The following is a 16,551-nucleotide window of genomic DNA, read 5'->3' as shown; positions in this document are numbered from 1 at the left end:
GACTATTTCTTTGTTCGTTTGTTCATTAATTCGCCTGGTTTCCGCCATGGTCTCTCGCATCTGCTCATTCACTCTGGCAAACTTTTGCTCAACTTTCTCTTTTACAAGTTTAATTTCACGTCGGGTACCTTCTCTAAGACTCGCCATTTCTCTGGATAATCTGTCTGCAGTTGATTCTATACGATTTACAATACCCTCATTCCTACCTCTGTCCTCCTGCCTGATTCTCTCCCTCTCCTTTCTATCTCCTAGCAAAGCGTCCCAAATTGTAGCTCGCAAGTCTGCTTGTGATTTCTGCAATTCGTTATCATCGTTCTTTCCACTACGGCGTTCTCTCCCCCGGCCAAAGATGCCATCGGCTCCCGGAGTGGGCCTTCTACGTCTGCCGACACACGTGGTCCCTGCGGTTCCCCTGTTCCATACTGCTTGCAGTGCAACCCATAAATACAGAATGTAGCTTTAAAGCTGATTTTTCATGCACGAAGTGTCGTGACAACTAAGAACTTGAGTTCAGTGCGTAACAGGAGCCATAGTCGCTTGTTGCTTTTCGGTTTTAAACGATGATTAACCAACTGACAAGTGTGAAATCTTCTTATTAACTGCTGGCGTCACATTAAGGGAACGTAAATTCTGTTTCTCGGAATTAAAATCGTAGATCCTGCTTTGATAAAAGCGCCGGAAAATCTTTTTGATGGATCCAAGACATGATTTATTTAGACTAGACACATTTGAAATTTAATTTGAAAACGACTGTTTTGATAAAGAAAAACACAGAAGTTTTACTTGGCGCTAGTAGAAAGTTTGGTATGAGTGAGGTTTTCCGAGCTTTTCCTCAGTTGTAAGGACGGCCCGCCACTCCCAAATCATTGAGACCTTCAGCTGACGTGAGCCACTTATGGGTTCAAATTCCAGACAACTCTCCAACCAAAATCCTTTCCAAGAAGGACGAGTTGCCTCACGCGATTATTCTCATCAGCAGCAGCAACAGACCGTCAAGGCTTCCGCCACGACCAAACCCTCGTTTTAGTTATGAGGCTCTGTTTACCATTTCCAGCAAAGCGTTTCTTACGCAGGAATGGTGTTTTCTTAAGAGAGACTCGGGTCTGTGACCTTAGATCCTGTAACTTCCTCTCAACGGAACGAAAGATTTTTGCCTTGGCGTCGCTCTCTTAACGCGTTTGCGTTCCTGTCAACAGAAACCATTCTTCTTGTCAGGAGTCGAACCCAGTGTCGAGGCCTCCGTTTCCGTAATCTCCTCTTCGAAGCAGAGAAACTCTGATCCTGGCGCCATTGTTCTGTCTCGCTTAGTTTCGGAGTTAAAGGACACGCCCTTGAAGGAAATCGAACTCAGGACACTTTCCCCCGAGTTCCGACCTTCCTGTGTTCTCTCATTTGTCTTATGGAATAATCGCTCCACGTTTCTTCTTCACGGGCCACAAGCCAACGAGTAAAGAAACGTCAACCATCAATTTCGAGTCTACCCATGGCCGGTAGACTCTGCGGTATTTACTAAGGGGAAATACGACGGGTCCTTACAAATTCATCTTCTGGGTCTCAGACAGTTTTCGGGCTCGTGGCCTTAGTCAGTCGAATCATTTCCGAGGAAAAAGACAGAATTTGCCTTAGCGCCATTCGTCCCAAGTGGTCGCTATCCGAACAAGAGAAAACATCTTCCCCGGGATTCGAACGGGGGAAACGTTTTCTCTGACTCAGGGGCGATGGGCTCAACAGCGCTCGGGCCCCTCAAAAATCATCTTTAAAATTAATCAAGTACACTGAAACCGGGGGTTATTTTTAAATAAGCGAAAATGAAATTGCAATCTTCTCATTATTTTTAAACGTGTTCTCTTCTTATAGGAAAAGAACTTAGAATTAATTATTGAATGTAACCAAATTATAAGTTAGAGTAATTTTGTTCAACTACCAACAATGTGTAAATATGGATCGACAACAATGGTTATGTTACCTATGAAACTAATTGTTACGTCAGCTGTTTACTCGGCATTGTTGTGTTTCATTATCACCGTCAACAATCCGCTTTCGTTATTGCGGCAAGAGTTGAGCTGTGAATCGGTTGTAGAAAAGGTGCGTCGTAGAGTAGACAATATTGTGCTGTTAAAACCTTTTAGAATATCTGCCCTCCACTCTCGCCATTTTAGATTTGATTAAATTCATCTTTTCCGGTGGACATCGTGGTCTCTTACAATTGAACAAAGTTTGAGGTAAGGGATTCCTATTTACTATTATTGTTCATCACATTTCATGTTTTTATCTGCATTTGTGAACTCGTGTACGAGAATTAAACTTTTTTAACACAATTTCAAGTAATATTAGATTGACTTCTATTTGTTCACGGCAACATTTATAATAAAAGAATATTCCAGTAGGCAATTAACATTTTACAGTTTTAAAAGAATAAAAATGAGTTTCGTAGCCCAGAATCTTAATAAAAATATATGAATACTAAGAAGTGGGGTTTGCATTCTGAACAATAATTCCAACACTTTACGTCTCTTGATACATCGACATTATTAAAGCGTTTTAGGGAACTGAGAAGACATTTTATTTCCGATTTAGAAGCCTAATTATCGACGGATCTCCATGCAAGAGCAGATTAAATCCGGGGGATGTTTGCTGTTATTGAGTGCAAAGAATTTATGGGTGCAAAACGTGGTCTTTCACTTTGAGGGAGGAACATAGACTGAGGGCCTCTGAGAACAGTGTTTTGAGGAAGATGTTTGGACCCTTATCGGGAGTGGGACAGATAACAGAGAAAATGCATGACGAGCTCCTCAACCGATGTTGTTAGAGGGGGTGGGCTGGGGAGGGGTGTTTACAAGTTATTGGGGAGACCTAGTCGTAGGCGGGAGGATAACATTAAGATGGACTTTAGGGAGATGGGATTCGATGGAGCGAACTGGATGCAACTGGCTCAGGATAGACGCCGGTGGCGGGATTTTGTGAACATGGTGATGAGCCTTCTGGTTCAGTAAAGAGAGTGGGCTGTTTCTTTGACGAGCCGAGTATCAGTCGACTTTCCATAGAATGTCCTGCACATTGCAGTGTGTGAGTGGCGTGATTTAGGCCTGATCTACTCTTGCGTTAGAACAACTTAGAGCTTTTGTGACTGTTCCCAACTGTAATTACCGCGTTCATTTCATAAATTTAAATTCCATTTTGTGCTCGTGGTTTATATAAATGTGTAACTTAGACAGGAACGTCCTTAGTCATGTAAGCTCTTACGCACTTTTCGTTCTACAGAGAGAAGAACTCGAAAATTTTATGCTTATGAAAAGGCGTAACCTTCTTTTTCCAAAATTTGTTAACTGCCTGGTTCTTCATCAAAAGTCACGCAATTTCTATGGCATATTCTTTTCGTAATTTTTTAAAATCGGTTCACCAGAGCAGAGGCATCTAAGACTTTATGGATTACATTGATATTTTATACGTAATGTCTACGTAGTTTACATATAAGAAGATTTAAATTTATGCGAGTAATGACAAACACGCGGCATGACTTAATATTGCCTAAATCAGTCACATCTTCAGGGTGATTAAGTCGAGAAGAATGAGATGGGCGGGGCATGTGGAGTGCATGGATGGGGCGAGAGGTGTGCACTGGGTAATGGTTGGGGAGCCTGAGGAGAAGAGACCTCTGGGGAGTCCTAGACGTAGATGGGAGGATAATCTCAGGTGGGATCTACGGGAGATAAGAGTTGAAGGAGACTGGATTTTGTTGGCCCAGGACAGGGTCCGGTGGAGAGCTTTTGTTATTTCGGTGATGAACCTTCGGGTTCCGTAAGCCGTCTAGGTAGTTAGTTTTATGTCACATTTAGAGCTTTGTCATTTTGTATTGAATTTCAACAGGCATTTGTATAAAAAAAGAAACAAACTGAATCTATGGAGTCTAAGTCCTGCTTGAGAATCCAACAGTAGCCTAGGTAATCAAATGCCTCGCCTTTTAAGAAACATAAAGTTTCATGCCCGTGTTTACAAGACCCCGCCTCTAAGCCACATCCACAAGCAGATGAAGACAATCCACACCTTCATTCTCAACCTCTGAGATCCATTTTAATATTATCCCAGCTACTCATAGGACGCTCACGTGACCTTTTCCTTTCAGGTCTACCGATTAAGCAGTTGCACTTCATGTCTCTGCCATGTGTTCTACATGCCCAGCCCATCTAATCACCCTTGATCTGACAGCCTACAATTTATCAATTAGTGAAGAGATCTATAAAGCTCCATATTACGCAATTTTCGCCATTCCGCTCTCAGGACCAGATATTCTTCTCAGTATCGTGTTCCCTCTCAGTCACTCCCAGTATGAAGAAAAGCCTGTAACAGCGATGGACTGTCTTTTCAGGAGATGGAGTCAAACCAAAGTCGCAGCCGTTCTCAAGTCGGCGTCAGGTGCACGTGCACCGAAGCATTGATCCGTCTGAATAAGCTGAGAGAGAAGAACCGCTTGTGTGACGCGGTGTTGAGGTCGGACGACGGCGGCGTCTTCCGAGTCCACAGAGTGATTCTGTCGATGCGCAGCGAATATTTCAGGTTTGTTTATTTACTGACGTAGTTGATTAACACGTGAAATTAGGACATATAAGACGTCAATTCGTATGTGAAATGTTTTATCCCATTTGCTGCAGAAACCTGTATTTTTATACGGCTGATTGTCTTTTGTTAATTGTTCATTGTCGTGAAATCTCACGGCGCCGTAGAAACTGAGTGGCATTTCAGACGTATTTCCTGCCTTCTTTCCTTGCTGATGGAGGCAGTAAGCACCTCTGAAACATCCGATAATTTCTACGACGCAACATCCTAGAAGACGTACGTGGTTTTTGTACTAACTTTTAAGTGCGGTTGTACCAAGGTGACAGTCAATCGATCTGGAGGGAGAAATAGAAACATTCCATTTCCAAAACGTCTTGGTTTTAATACATAAAGGAGACCGACAAAGTCCAGAAGAAAGTTGGTACTGCCCGGAACATTGAGAGCTGCTGTGAGTTGCTCTGTCTGAAATAAACTATAACAAAGATCTTCGCGAGATACGTTTCATTGATAGGAGAAATTCGATCGAGAATTTATGTATACGTTAATTTGCTTGCGTTTTAAATAAAGTTGCGGTCCCTGCCTTTCGCTTCAACTGCTAACATCTCAAAATCCTCGTCCATCCATAGTTCGGCGCAAGCTATGTAATTTTTTACACAAATGAACACTCCGCCACCTCGTGCATTCCTGTCTCTCCTGAAGGTTGTGTAATCGTCCCTAAATACTTCGGCATTACTAATTTCCTCTCTAAGCCATGACCCCGTGCCTATTACAACATCCGGATTATATTTGTCAACTAAATTCCAAAAAACCAAAGACTTATTGAGTATACTCCTGCAATTTACCTGCAGCAAAACCAGCGAATTTTCCTCCATCTGCTCTACTCCTCTCTTGGCTACCCCATCATCACTTATCCCGCCTTCTATCTCGTTCCTAGCCTGAATTGCCCTCGCTACCTTCCTCCCTTTCTTCTCCCAGACCAGCGTCGGATTTTCCTTGATGATGATCTTCCGCGTTATGTTAGATGCCCCCTCACTGGTAGTATTCATCAACCATCACTCGTTCAACTTCTGACCTCCGCCGTCGAATCCACAAACTCTATGATATAGTTTGCCCAGTTTGTCTTGCGCTGCAAATCCCTTAATTTGTAATAGGAAATTATTTGCTGGTTGGTGATCACTTTTAAAGGCCGCGTAGAAACATCGGCTTTTCTTTTAAGTTGCTTACTGTCGGGAAAATGTTTTGACAGAACAAATAGATTTCATATTACGAACTGATCAATCAGTGGAATGTACAGCCAGCGATGTATGTTGAAATATTTGTGTTTCTTTAAAATATCTGTAGTAATTGTTATAACCTCAATTACCTCTTGAAGGAGTCAAGGTTATGTAAGAAACGAGGTGGCCATTCTATAGTACAAATGTTCGCTGCTTGCTTTCCGATTTTTAAGTTATAATCTGTTAAGACTACGCAAGCTCTTCACCCACTCGCAGTTAATCTGGTCCCATTCGTACTTATTCTGAGAGATCTTTAAGTCTCCTTGTAACAAAAATTCATCCACCACATCGACAAAAAGATACTTTTACTTGGCTACGTTTGTCATAAAAACTTAAGACTTTATGCGCATGACCTGTAATTTTCTGCTCGCCGTTTTTCCAAATCGACGTTTCAGGACCCTCTTCACGACATCACTGCACACCAGTGAGGAGGCTGATGTTTTCCTCCACGGAGTCAGCTCAGACATGATGACCCAGATACTGGATTATGTTTATTTTCGCGAGGTGGACATCCGCTCCGACAACGCGTGTCGGCTGCTCGAGACGGCTGATTACTTGTGTATTCCGGACGTTCCTAATCTCTGCTGCGAATTCCTCATGGACGCGATAGACGTCGTCAACTGTATCGCCATCTTGCGTGTCGCAAGGTAATTGATGTTCATTTGTCATTTGCTGTGACGCCAGCCTTCGTCGCTGGAGCGAATCAGCTTTACTCAAGACAGCAGCCGAGTGCCGGGTCGGAGATTAAAGCCTCTGACTGAGGACTGGGCGAATTATAAAGCGCTGTATTTCAGGGCTGTTTGGCGGGTTATTAGTAACGTCCCTTCGGAATTCCTTGCTTCTTACATAATCCTCCCAACACCAAAATCAACATTCAGCCCCACATCTTTCTGCATACAGCAAAACCTCTGTTACCCGAGCCTCGATTATCCGATTCCCGCATTAAGAGACCGAATTTTAACCAGATCGGTTGCGATTGGATTCCACCGGCGAAATTGTTTAAAGCGATGTCCACGCGGTACAGTTCATTGATCTCACCTCACCCCAGATTTTGATGATTATTATGAACACTTCAAGACATTTAGAGAATTGGTTATCATCGGGCAAAGACAAAGACCAACCCACTGGGTCCCGTAGAAGCTGAACCCTTACTCCTTCTTGTTCAGGACAACATAGGAATCAAATCAACTGACATCGGCAGAATCACACCGGAACCTCCACTTCGTGCGATGGACAGAATTACTGATAAATTCACTCTTTTAGTAAAGCGACTCCCTCGAACAGCGCCCATGAGTGACACTCGCCGTCGGCTTGTGCGTTCGACACGCCCGCGTCATCCGTCGACGACTAAAATCTGTATTAAGTCTCAACTTATTCGTTCAATTCCATGTCCACGTTCCCCTTTACCCCGCTCATCAGACACGTGGTTCCCCCCATTTAGTCCGGTTACACGAGGTTTCACGGGATTAACACACGCAGTTACCAAAACGTTGTTTCGCCAAGGTTAAGGCCAGAATTCAAAATTCTACACTCCTCATCTCACTGCCTTCTTCACTTGCGTACGCCATGCCCTTGTTTCAACCTATAATCTTATCACGAGGACGATCGGGCATTGCCTGGGAACCTTCAGAGTCGATAACTTTCTATTTTGCCCCGGTTAAACGGAGCATCCATCGTCGTAGCCTCTCCACGTGTCTGCTCTCAGTCTCGCTCATTCGGACTTCAAGGGCTAAGGTCAAAACTGGAGGCGAAATACTGTGGTGTGCAAATATTTGAGAATCCAGTTCTTGCTGCAGTGTTACAATGTGTGAGAGTCCGAAGGAGATCGATTCTGAGTCGGCTCTTACCCTCGCTGTCGCAGGTTACTCTCCCTCGCCGACCTCTTGACTCGTGCTCATCGCTTCGTTCTGCGCCACTTCGTGAAAGTGTCTCAGCAGAGCGAAGAACTGCTGGAATTGCCTGTAGAGGAGCTGCAAGCGATAATCGAGGCCGAGGAACTGAACGTGAAGGACGAGAGCGTTGTGTGGGAGTGCATTCTCCGGTGGATCAACCACGACCCGGACAACAGGAAAGGTCAAATTGCGGGTCTTTTGATGGGCGTCAGACTGGGACGACTTGACGAAAAGTATTTCGTTGAGAAGGTCAGTATGCCCCTGAAATCGTGGATGTTTACGGGAAGTAAAGCCCGGGTTTTCAATTTCATATTCACACGTGTTCTTAACTAATTAATGCAAATTGTAAGCCTTTTTCTTCGTCACGTGTAAGCCCGTCTGTCTGTCTGTCCGCAGTTCCAGCTCGAGAACGTCTAAACGGATGTTCATTAGATTTAATACTAACAAGTTTTAACAGAATCTGTTGACATATTCCAATTCTGTTTAAAATCTTACAATAACAACGTGTAAAACTACACAATGTTTTGAATTCCTTATTCCGCGCAAAATTTCCTGCGTAAGAAATCCCCAGATTAATTTAGTTGCTATGGTTACAGTAACTACCTGTGGAATGCCGCTGGTAACACACTCGCATACATGTGAGTATGTGCAAAACAAATATTCGATTCGACCTTTTATGCAGAAATGTGGTTGCAGTTAGTAATCGCCTTTTATTCATCGTTTGCGCTATGATCTTCGATTACAGTCTCAGCTTTCATTAAGATCCATTAAGCGTTTAAGTTCAACTTCAGCATTCCACCGTCAACTACATTCAATCGTCCACTCGGCTTAAATAGGAAAATCCTCCAACAGATAAATCATGTCTTCTGGCGCAGCGTTCAACTTAACCAAAGATCCTATAGCCATAAAAAGCTTATCTTAGCTGCTCTAATAATTTCAAGTATCTCCAACGATGAGCACTTAGCATGATAATCTTCAGCTGATTGACCACATAGGGACAACAGATATCCGAAAAGTTCAACAAGAAAACTTCGTTCTACTTTCAAGAGTAAATTACCCGAGGGGCTTCAAACTCACAGACAGATTTAACATTCTAATTATTAAACGTAATCTCACGAAGCAGCCATATTCTTTCTTCCATTTAACCATGCGCTTTAACCCGAGAGGAAAAAAGTTTCTATCCAAGGTCAAATGCCCTATGATTTCAGCCACTCGCCTCTTACGAATATTCGTGAAACAATCGCACGGATTCATGAAAACGTTATCTGCGTCAAATGTCTTTTCAACTTATCATTCGTATCTGCTAGTTTCGAACACTTAAAGAGAACCACCTGATGATGATCAGTTAAGGTCGCAACAACCCAGAAGACGGATATCTTCGAACATGGCATTCCGTCCTAAAAGTTCATAAGGTCCACATTCAACTGTTCAACAGGTTTCAAATCACCCCTACGTGACTGAAATCAAGGCGTACAGACCCGTGATCTCGGAGACGCTCAAATTCCTGGAAAGGTTGTCGAAGGAAGACAAAAAATTCCTGACACTAAGGATTGCCCGCCCGCGAATCCCACAGGACATTCTGTTTGCTATTGGTGGGCGTAGCGACGTATATTGGACAGATGTGATCGAAGTGTACGACGCACGAGCAGACCGGTGGACTGTGGTGAGTTGCACGCATTTCTACTGTTACCGCGGCTTGTTAAATGACGCCTCCGAGAAAAACTACTTTTCCTTATTGTTACTAAGTAATTGTTTATTTAATCTTAATCACAAGGACCTCTTAGCCTCTTTATTTCGTGTTTGTTGATTTCCATTGCAGTGAACACATTTTTAAGAGGAGCTCCAAAGACATGAATTAAAAAGAATAAATAAATAAATAAATTACTCAAATGCTGAGTCTCGTGTACAAAGTAAGTTCTAATAGGAATCGACGAAGGATGTGAAGTTTTCCTTAAATACCGCTTACAAAAAGCGTCCTACTTCACCTGTCATGGCAACCTGTCTGCTGATTTTAGACATCGTTGATCGTCAGTGGATTTCAACGTAATGAATGAAGCACTGATCGGTGTGGATGTTGGCCATCTGCGTGGTAACGCCTCATGAATTAGAAGGCTTTGGGGTGGGGTGGCGGACCTACTGCCTCCAGCTTTGCGTCGATAAAACCCCAAACACCAACATCTGTCTTTGTCATCGCACGAACCTGAAATGTCAGCTGTTGATCAGAAATTGATTCTACGTTTGTCTGTCGAACTTGACGAGAGCTTCTCCTCGGGTCATCCTGTTTCCACCTTCGCTCCAAGTTAATTTCTCACGGTCTTTGTCGAGTGCCTCCCTCCACGGGGTAGCAATTTCGGTCCACTGTTGGGGGTTGCACCTCTGCTCCGGTGGTTGGTCGCTTGGACTCTAATGTAAGGATTTCACTTCAGTAGACCGAATGACCCAAAGAAACATAAAGCCATAATCTGTCGTTCTTGCAGGTGGAGGGGGTCGACTCGATCGGTCCGCGAATGGCCCATGGCACGGCAGTGGTCGGTTTCGACATTTACGTCATCGGTGGTTACCGCGGCGACATTAGAAGTTTATGCTCATGTTTCTGCTTCAACGCCGTTAAGAAGACATGGCGCGAGGTGGCGCCTATGAATGTCGGAAGGTAAGTTGCAGATCGGTAACTGAGGAAGTCCTTGGAGCAGAGTCCTTCTTCAAAAGCTGATAGTCGCTGTCTTAATCAAGATATAAATGCGGGCAGTAGATGTAAAATTGTACCACTCACATAAAGGAGGACTTTTGCGACAAAGTTGGCTTTAAGAATACGATTTGCTTGTTAATTCATTTGAATTATGATTTAACAATGACGAGCGAACAATTGCGTTCTGCGAGAGGAAATGCATCTGAATCAGCAATAAATGAGCATAGCAGAGCGTGTACTTTTTCCGTTTCAGATACAGATTTATGGTGGCAGTTCTGCGAGGTTCAGTGTACGCCATGGGCGGTCAAGATGATTATCAGATTCGCATTTCGGCGGAAAGATACGACCCCAAGACGAACATGTGGTCGTGGATCGCTCACATGAACACAGAGCGATCCGATGCAAGTGCGGCTGCACTGAATGGTACGTAAATCCTGTGAAACAGAAATTTGTGAATTAGTGCAGAAGGCGAGGCGTCTGTCTGTCTGTCCGCGTGTAAAAACGCGAGAATGGTTGAAGGAATCGCAGGATCTGAGGTTCTCACGGTGTCTAATACGAAGATGGCTGTCGTTTGGCTTCCGCCGACGTTTCAGAGTAACTTTATGCCTTCATCTTCAAGGCATTCCTCCTCGCTCTTGATCTTAGTTTCCCTCCCTCCATCGTCCCATATTCTTTCATTATCCCTTTCTTTTATCCGTGCTACGGACTTCGTTATTTCACAGACTGCAACGGCTTGAAGTTCTGAGTGCGTGATGGTTTCTTCGGCTCTCGTAAGCTGTCCCTGTGCGTCGTCTTCTGCCTTTTTAGTGTGCACTAGAAGTGAATGCAAACAAACATCAAACTATCAAAATGGCTGTCAAATAATACAGATGTAATATGTTTGGAGACAATGAGTAATCTCATGTAAATAGCACATTGTATTGTAAATGTAGAGCACCACCTGGCGGCTCCTTCCGTACATCTCTGAAACCAAATTTAATGAAAATCGACTCGCAGAAGATGTAACTTACCATCATTTCCATTGTGCATTAATTTAAGCACTTTATGCTGTTTATGTTAAATTTTATCAGTTAAACTAATTTCCTTTGACACGCTGATTGTCTCCATTCGAAACAAATGAACAGAGACGGCCGTGTCTGTGCAGTTTCTGTGACTCGAAGGGGGATTTATTAGATTTACAGGGATTGTCCCATGTCTGTGCTCTGCACGGAGCAGTTTTAACGCCTCTCCCTAAAACAAATGTGAGTAAAGTTCGTGTCATATGGCTAATTTGTTTTTGCAGACAAAATGTACGTCGCTGGTGGATATGATGGTATGAATTATCTAAACTCGGTGGAAGTTTATGACCCGGACACCAACCGATGGACGTTCGTTGCACCAATGCTTTCTCGACGTGACTATTTTACTTGCGTCGAGTTCCACGGCTGTCTGTACGCCCTAGGTGAGAACTCTGGACATTCTGAGCGATGCTCCTCTATCCTCCTGACAGAACTTGCTATTGTGAAATGTTATCATGGTTTTCTTTGAGTGACTGAGATTTTATGAACAGAATTTTTCTCCTGTCATTACAGAGTTAGTTTGTCAGTAATTTTATCCCCGATTCGTGGTTTCGATTACATTCTCCACAAAGAACACTTAACTAACTAACTAACTGACAACGCATAATCTCTTGTGGTATCCAAAGTAACGTATGCCCTATTTTTCACAGAGTCCCAGTTTCAAAGGTACATATTTTGTTCTTGTAGCAAGGAAATTTCAGCTTGTCGCGCTGTTATCCCCAAAAAGCAGATGGTTTAAAGCAGTCCCTTCGCAGTCTTTGCTTTTCGTCACGTCTTTGTGTAACGCCATCTTGTGTTGATATTTAAGGCTACTTTCGCAATCAGTTTCATGAAGCAGAAAACAGATGTCAGGCTCAATTTCCTAATGTTACAAGTACGAAAATAAAATTGTAGCTATTTCATCCTTAATTTCGTTCCTGCTACTAATATTAACACTGCAAAGGGAATCAGTTTTCTTCGTTGTATTTTATTAATTCGTTCCGTTTACGGATTTACAAATTTTAAGAGCGTAAAGTCCGTTGGGTAAGACGGACGGAGTGTGAAGCATCGAAGTTACGAGAAATACAAACATCTAGAAAGTTATGATTGGTAATGTTGAAGGTAAGATATCACTTGTGATACATAGTCTTAAAAGGAAGGATAATATTAAAATGTTTTATTGAACTAGAGTGTGTGGGAACAGACAGACAGACTTTTGTGAATAAGGTAATGAATCTTGTGGCTCCATAAAGTTCAAACATTTCGTGGCCATTTGACAGAGTAATGAATATCAAGAAGGGCCCCGCTGAATGGGGTTAGAATAAGTTCCCTTTGGCAGCTTTTTTTATATGCTGTGACCTTTTACGGGATGTGTGTGTGTGTGTGTGCAGGAGGATTCAACAAGACATCACGCAGGCTCAGTACCGAAAAGTATGACCCTGCAGAAGAAACGTGGACCGAAATTCCTGGCATGAACGTGTATGGATCTTATTTAAAGGCAGGAGTGATGGACGATATGATCTTCGTCATCGGTGGATTATATAACGGTAGCGACGACTTCCACGGTGTTGCATATTTCAATGACAAGGAAAATCGATGGTTTGTGTCTTTGTTCGTTTGATTCTTTGTTTGGTTGTTCAGGGCTGTATAATCACAAACTGTTACTTTCGAAAAGCTCTAGGAAGTGAATCATTTCCGCGATCTTGTGGATGCAGCGCCGTGTAGTGGCGTAGTAAGTGTGAAAATGCTAATCAGACGTAAGCCGTGACTGCATTAATAAGAAGCTCTTGGACTAAATTTCTTTGATCAGGCAGGAAGTTTCTGGCGTTCAGTACATCAGCATCGCCATGATCTTCGGGTTTCATCAAAGCGTTAGGCCAGTTTCACGTTTAACGACGCCTACGGTCTTATGTTCCCATTTTTCATGGACGTTTATTTGGAAATGGCTGTTGAGGGAGTACGTAAGCAGGACTAAAAACATCCTGAAGGCAAAAGCCAGAAATTCATTTGATTTTGGTTTGTTGTCTGTTTTACGTCTAGCAGAACCTCTCCGGAAATATTTTTGGTGGGACAAAAATATTTTGAAAATATATTGCTAAAAGAGGGAAATATTCTTATGGGCACATGTCTCAAAGAAGACGCGCCTATCTCTCCAAAAAAGTGTGTGATTAAATTTATTATTCTGACCTAAGCTAATGGCTTAATGAAGTTTATCAAACGTCGCTAGCCAGAACACAAGTCATTTGACAGCGTTTTAAAACAGTGGTAACCTCTCCCTCCACTTCGATGTATTAAAATGTATTACGTTATAATAGCAATATGGCCGGTGTTCTGTGCGCATGAGTGAAAGACAGATCACGTGGGAAGTGTTCTGAAATATGGTGTGGGAATGAATTCCGATTGGGGGAATTTTTGTTAAGGTTGTCAGGAAACAAAATACAAGCAACGACATTTCGGTGGAAGCTGTGCCCTTAGCTTCAAGCAGTTTCCCATTCAACTCAAAGACAGAGCCAATCCATCAGACATGGATATTTTTAGGTCAACACATTTTACGACTCACAAAGATATTTTTAAGAAAATTGTTAATTTCTTTAATGCACTGAAATTCAAATAACATTTATGTTAAATTTATATTAATAAATTATTTATGGTAGAAGAGGCATTCCTTCGTGAGTTACATCATCTCATGTTTTCTGTACCTCTCAGTGAAATGTGATAAAAATTGTCTTGAGTGTAGATAATACTGATGGATGATGGAAGATTGTTTGTTTTCACTTTTAATATTTCAAATTGCAGGCAAAAGGCAGCAGACACGAGTGTTTATAGATTCCAGATGTCGACTTGTGTCGTCAAGGACTTACCGAATGCAAGGGATTACGCCTACAAACGCAGAGACAAATCGATGGTGGAAAAACGCAAAAAATGTTAGATTGGGAAAATCAGCAGTTTGCAGTTGATTACAACCATAAAAACACATTAATTTTAATTACCCACCTTATGAAAGTAATGTACAAATTTGAATTGATGTAGGAGCTACATAAAGAAATATTGTTTGCAGCAAAGAAGGAGAAATTATTTCTCCTCGTTGTTTTCTGCTCAAGAAGTCTTATTGAAATTAATTATTTTACAGGCGTTTAATTTTGTCTAAAATATTACCATTCATTAACACACAACAGTTTCTCTTTACGTCTTGCATTAAATGAATCCACTTGTGGCGACATGTTTCGAGTTACAAAAACGTCTTCATGGTATTAGGGGAAGATTAAATGTTTTATTTTGAGCATCGTCATTACGAAGACTACACGCTGAGAATTTTGTATTGATTTCTGATCTGCGTGTGATATTTTAAAAAAGTTTCGACACTACATTTGGCTGAGTTGCCCCAATTTACCGGGTAATTGTGCCATGTTCCTTGGGGAAGAACCAACCTTTTCAAATGCCATGAAGAAACAGGCGATGCTTTCAGTTAACAGATGCATTTAATTATTCACGGTACTTTTAAGTATTTTAATGAATAAGCACAAAACATTACTACAAAATACACAAAACTAGGAACTTGATTTAAGTTAAGGCACATACGGAGTAATGGTAAAATCTGACAGCTGTAATAAAACGGGGAACTCAGAGCATGTTTCCGAGATAAAATCGAATACAGAATCAGCTTAACATAACATAAGCCGGGCCTGAACGAAGACTACGCCATTTAACTGCCTGGTACCTGGACAATACCTCACCAGAATGCGCCACTAACCAAGACTTTGTTAACATAACACATCATTTATTCCCGCCCGAGTTCATTGTGTTACAAGACCGCAGAAGAACAGACTTTCAAATTAAGGAACAAGCTACACTCTCCGTGCAATCTTTTAACTTTAAAAATAGAAGAGAGAGTTGAGATTTTTCTTTGCCACGAAAAAACGACGACACCCCCAACCGCCATAACAGCTCGAGACTGCAAAAATTATGAAATCTCTGACAGATGGCGTGGACATAATGGAAGAAGGAATTTGCGGTAGACCACGTAAGAGAAGTAGAGATGAGTCTGAAGAAGATTCGAGAATAGTAGGAATACGAAATTGGTATAAAGTGGCTAAGTACCGTCAGGAATGGAGGGAAAATGCACTGAAAATTTTTGAAAGGAATAGAGTGATGTGGAATGGAGGAAGATTAAATGAATCAATTGTAAAGGATTCGGAGGGAAGTGGTCGTGGCCTAACTTTAGGTACAATCTCCTGATTGTCTTAAGGAACTGAGGGAAACGAGGACAAAGCCATCAAAATTGCTGCTCTCTGAGCCAAGTTTCTTGCTCATAATCTCCGGAATGAAAAGAATGGATGCTAATCAACTGATCACGATGTTTGGTATAATCAGGCATTGGCTTGTTTTAAACATATCGCCCGTTTAATTACATTGTGAAACAAAGATTTTAAGGATTGATTTTATAGCTTTAACATAATATTCTGAATATTAGCCTTCTCATGCTAAAGAGAGGATATTTCGCTTTTATAAATAGCAATAACTTATTAAACACACATTTCTTTTAAACTTCAGTAAATAATGCTCTGGGATAAAGTCACATGTGAGAAACTGCTAGTCGCTGAGTTGGCCGAAAGCATTCTGCATGCCGTGAGACATGAAGACACATTTTGTTTTTTTAGGAAATAAAGTGTCGCAAATTCTCTCTCTCTGTCATCAGTCTTTCGACTGCTTTGATGCGGTCCTCCATTTTCGCCTATCTTGCGCCAAACTCTTCATTTCCACATATTTTTTCACAGCCCACATCCTCAAAAATTCCAAAATTTGTCTCCCCTTACAATTCTTCCCTTCAACAGTTCCTTCCATTACCAAATTAACCAATCCTGGTTGCCTCAGGACGTGTCCCGCCATCCCATCTCTTCTTCTCGTAAGATTTTTCCATAGACTTCTTCCTTCGCCTGTCCTCATTTCGTACTTTATCAGTCCACTTAATTTTCAACAGCCTTCTATAGCGCCACATTTCAAAATGTTTCTATCCTCCTTCTTTCTGGCTTTCCCACTGACAATATTTCGCCTCCGTATAGCGCCGTGCTCCAAACATAAAACTTCAGAAAAATCTTTCTTAATTCCAG

General features: G+C 42.0%; 1 protein-coding gene across 1 annotated transcript; it reads left to right on the top strand.

Moving 5' to 3' along the window:
• The first annotated feature begins 2,059 nt into the window (after positions 1-2,059).
• Positions 2,060-14,523, top strand: LOC147874510 (kelch-like protein 10). The gene is made up of 10 exons (XM_087345265.1): positions 2,060-2,222; positions 4,367-4,554; positions 6,224-6,475; positions 7,690-7,969; positions 9,156-9,383; positions 10,198-10,370; positions 10,660-10,829; positions 11,689-11,847; positions 12,835-13,042; positions 14,240-14,523. Exons 2-10 carry the CDS (start codon positions 4,370-4,372, stop codon positions 14,370-14,372), a joined length of 1,788 nt encoding a protein of 595 aa, XP_087201391.1. The 5' UTR covers positions 2,060-2,222; positions 4,367-4,369; the 3' UTR covers positions 14,373-14,523.
• The last annotated feature ends 2,028 nt before the right edge of the window (positions 14,524-16,551 follow it).

The sequence above is a fragment of the Zootermopsis nevadensis genome, unplaced genomic scaffold, assembly GCF_977971745.1.
Source record: "Zootermopsis nevadensis isolate Lab colony 2312 unplaced genomic scaffold, Znev_1.0 Znev_ptg000008l, whole genome shotgun sequence".
NCBI classification, from domain to species: domain Eukaryota; kingdom Metazoa; phylum Arthropoda; class Insecta; order Blattodea; family Termopsidae; genus Zootermopsis; species Zootermopsis nevadensis.
This window is presented reverse-complemented; position numbering and strand designations above follow the sequence as displayed.

What these genes read in the sequence shown, in the direction of transcription:
- LOC147874510 (XM_087345265.1), top strand. Translation starts at nt 4,370, where the DNA reads ATGGAGTCAAACCAAAGTCGCAGCCGTTCTCAAGTCGGCGTCAGGTGC. An exon ending in ATGCGCAGCGAATATTTCAG is followed by an intron (nt 4,555 to 6,223) that starts GTTTGTTTATTT and finishes TCGACGTTTCAG; the next exon opens with GACCCTCTTCACGACATCAC. An exon ending in AATGACAAGGAAAATCGATG is followed by an intron (nt 13,043 to 14,239) that starts GTTTGTGTCTTT and finishes TTCAAATTGCAG; the next exon opens with GCAAAAGGCAGCAGACACGA.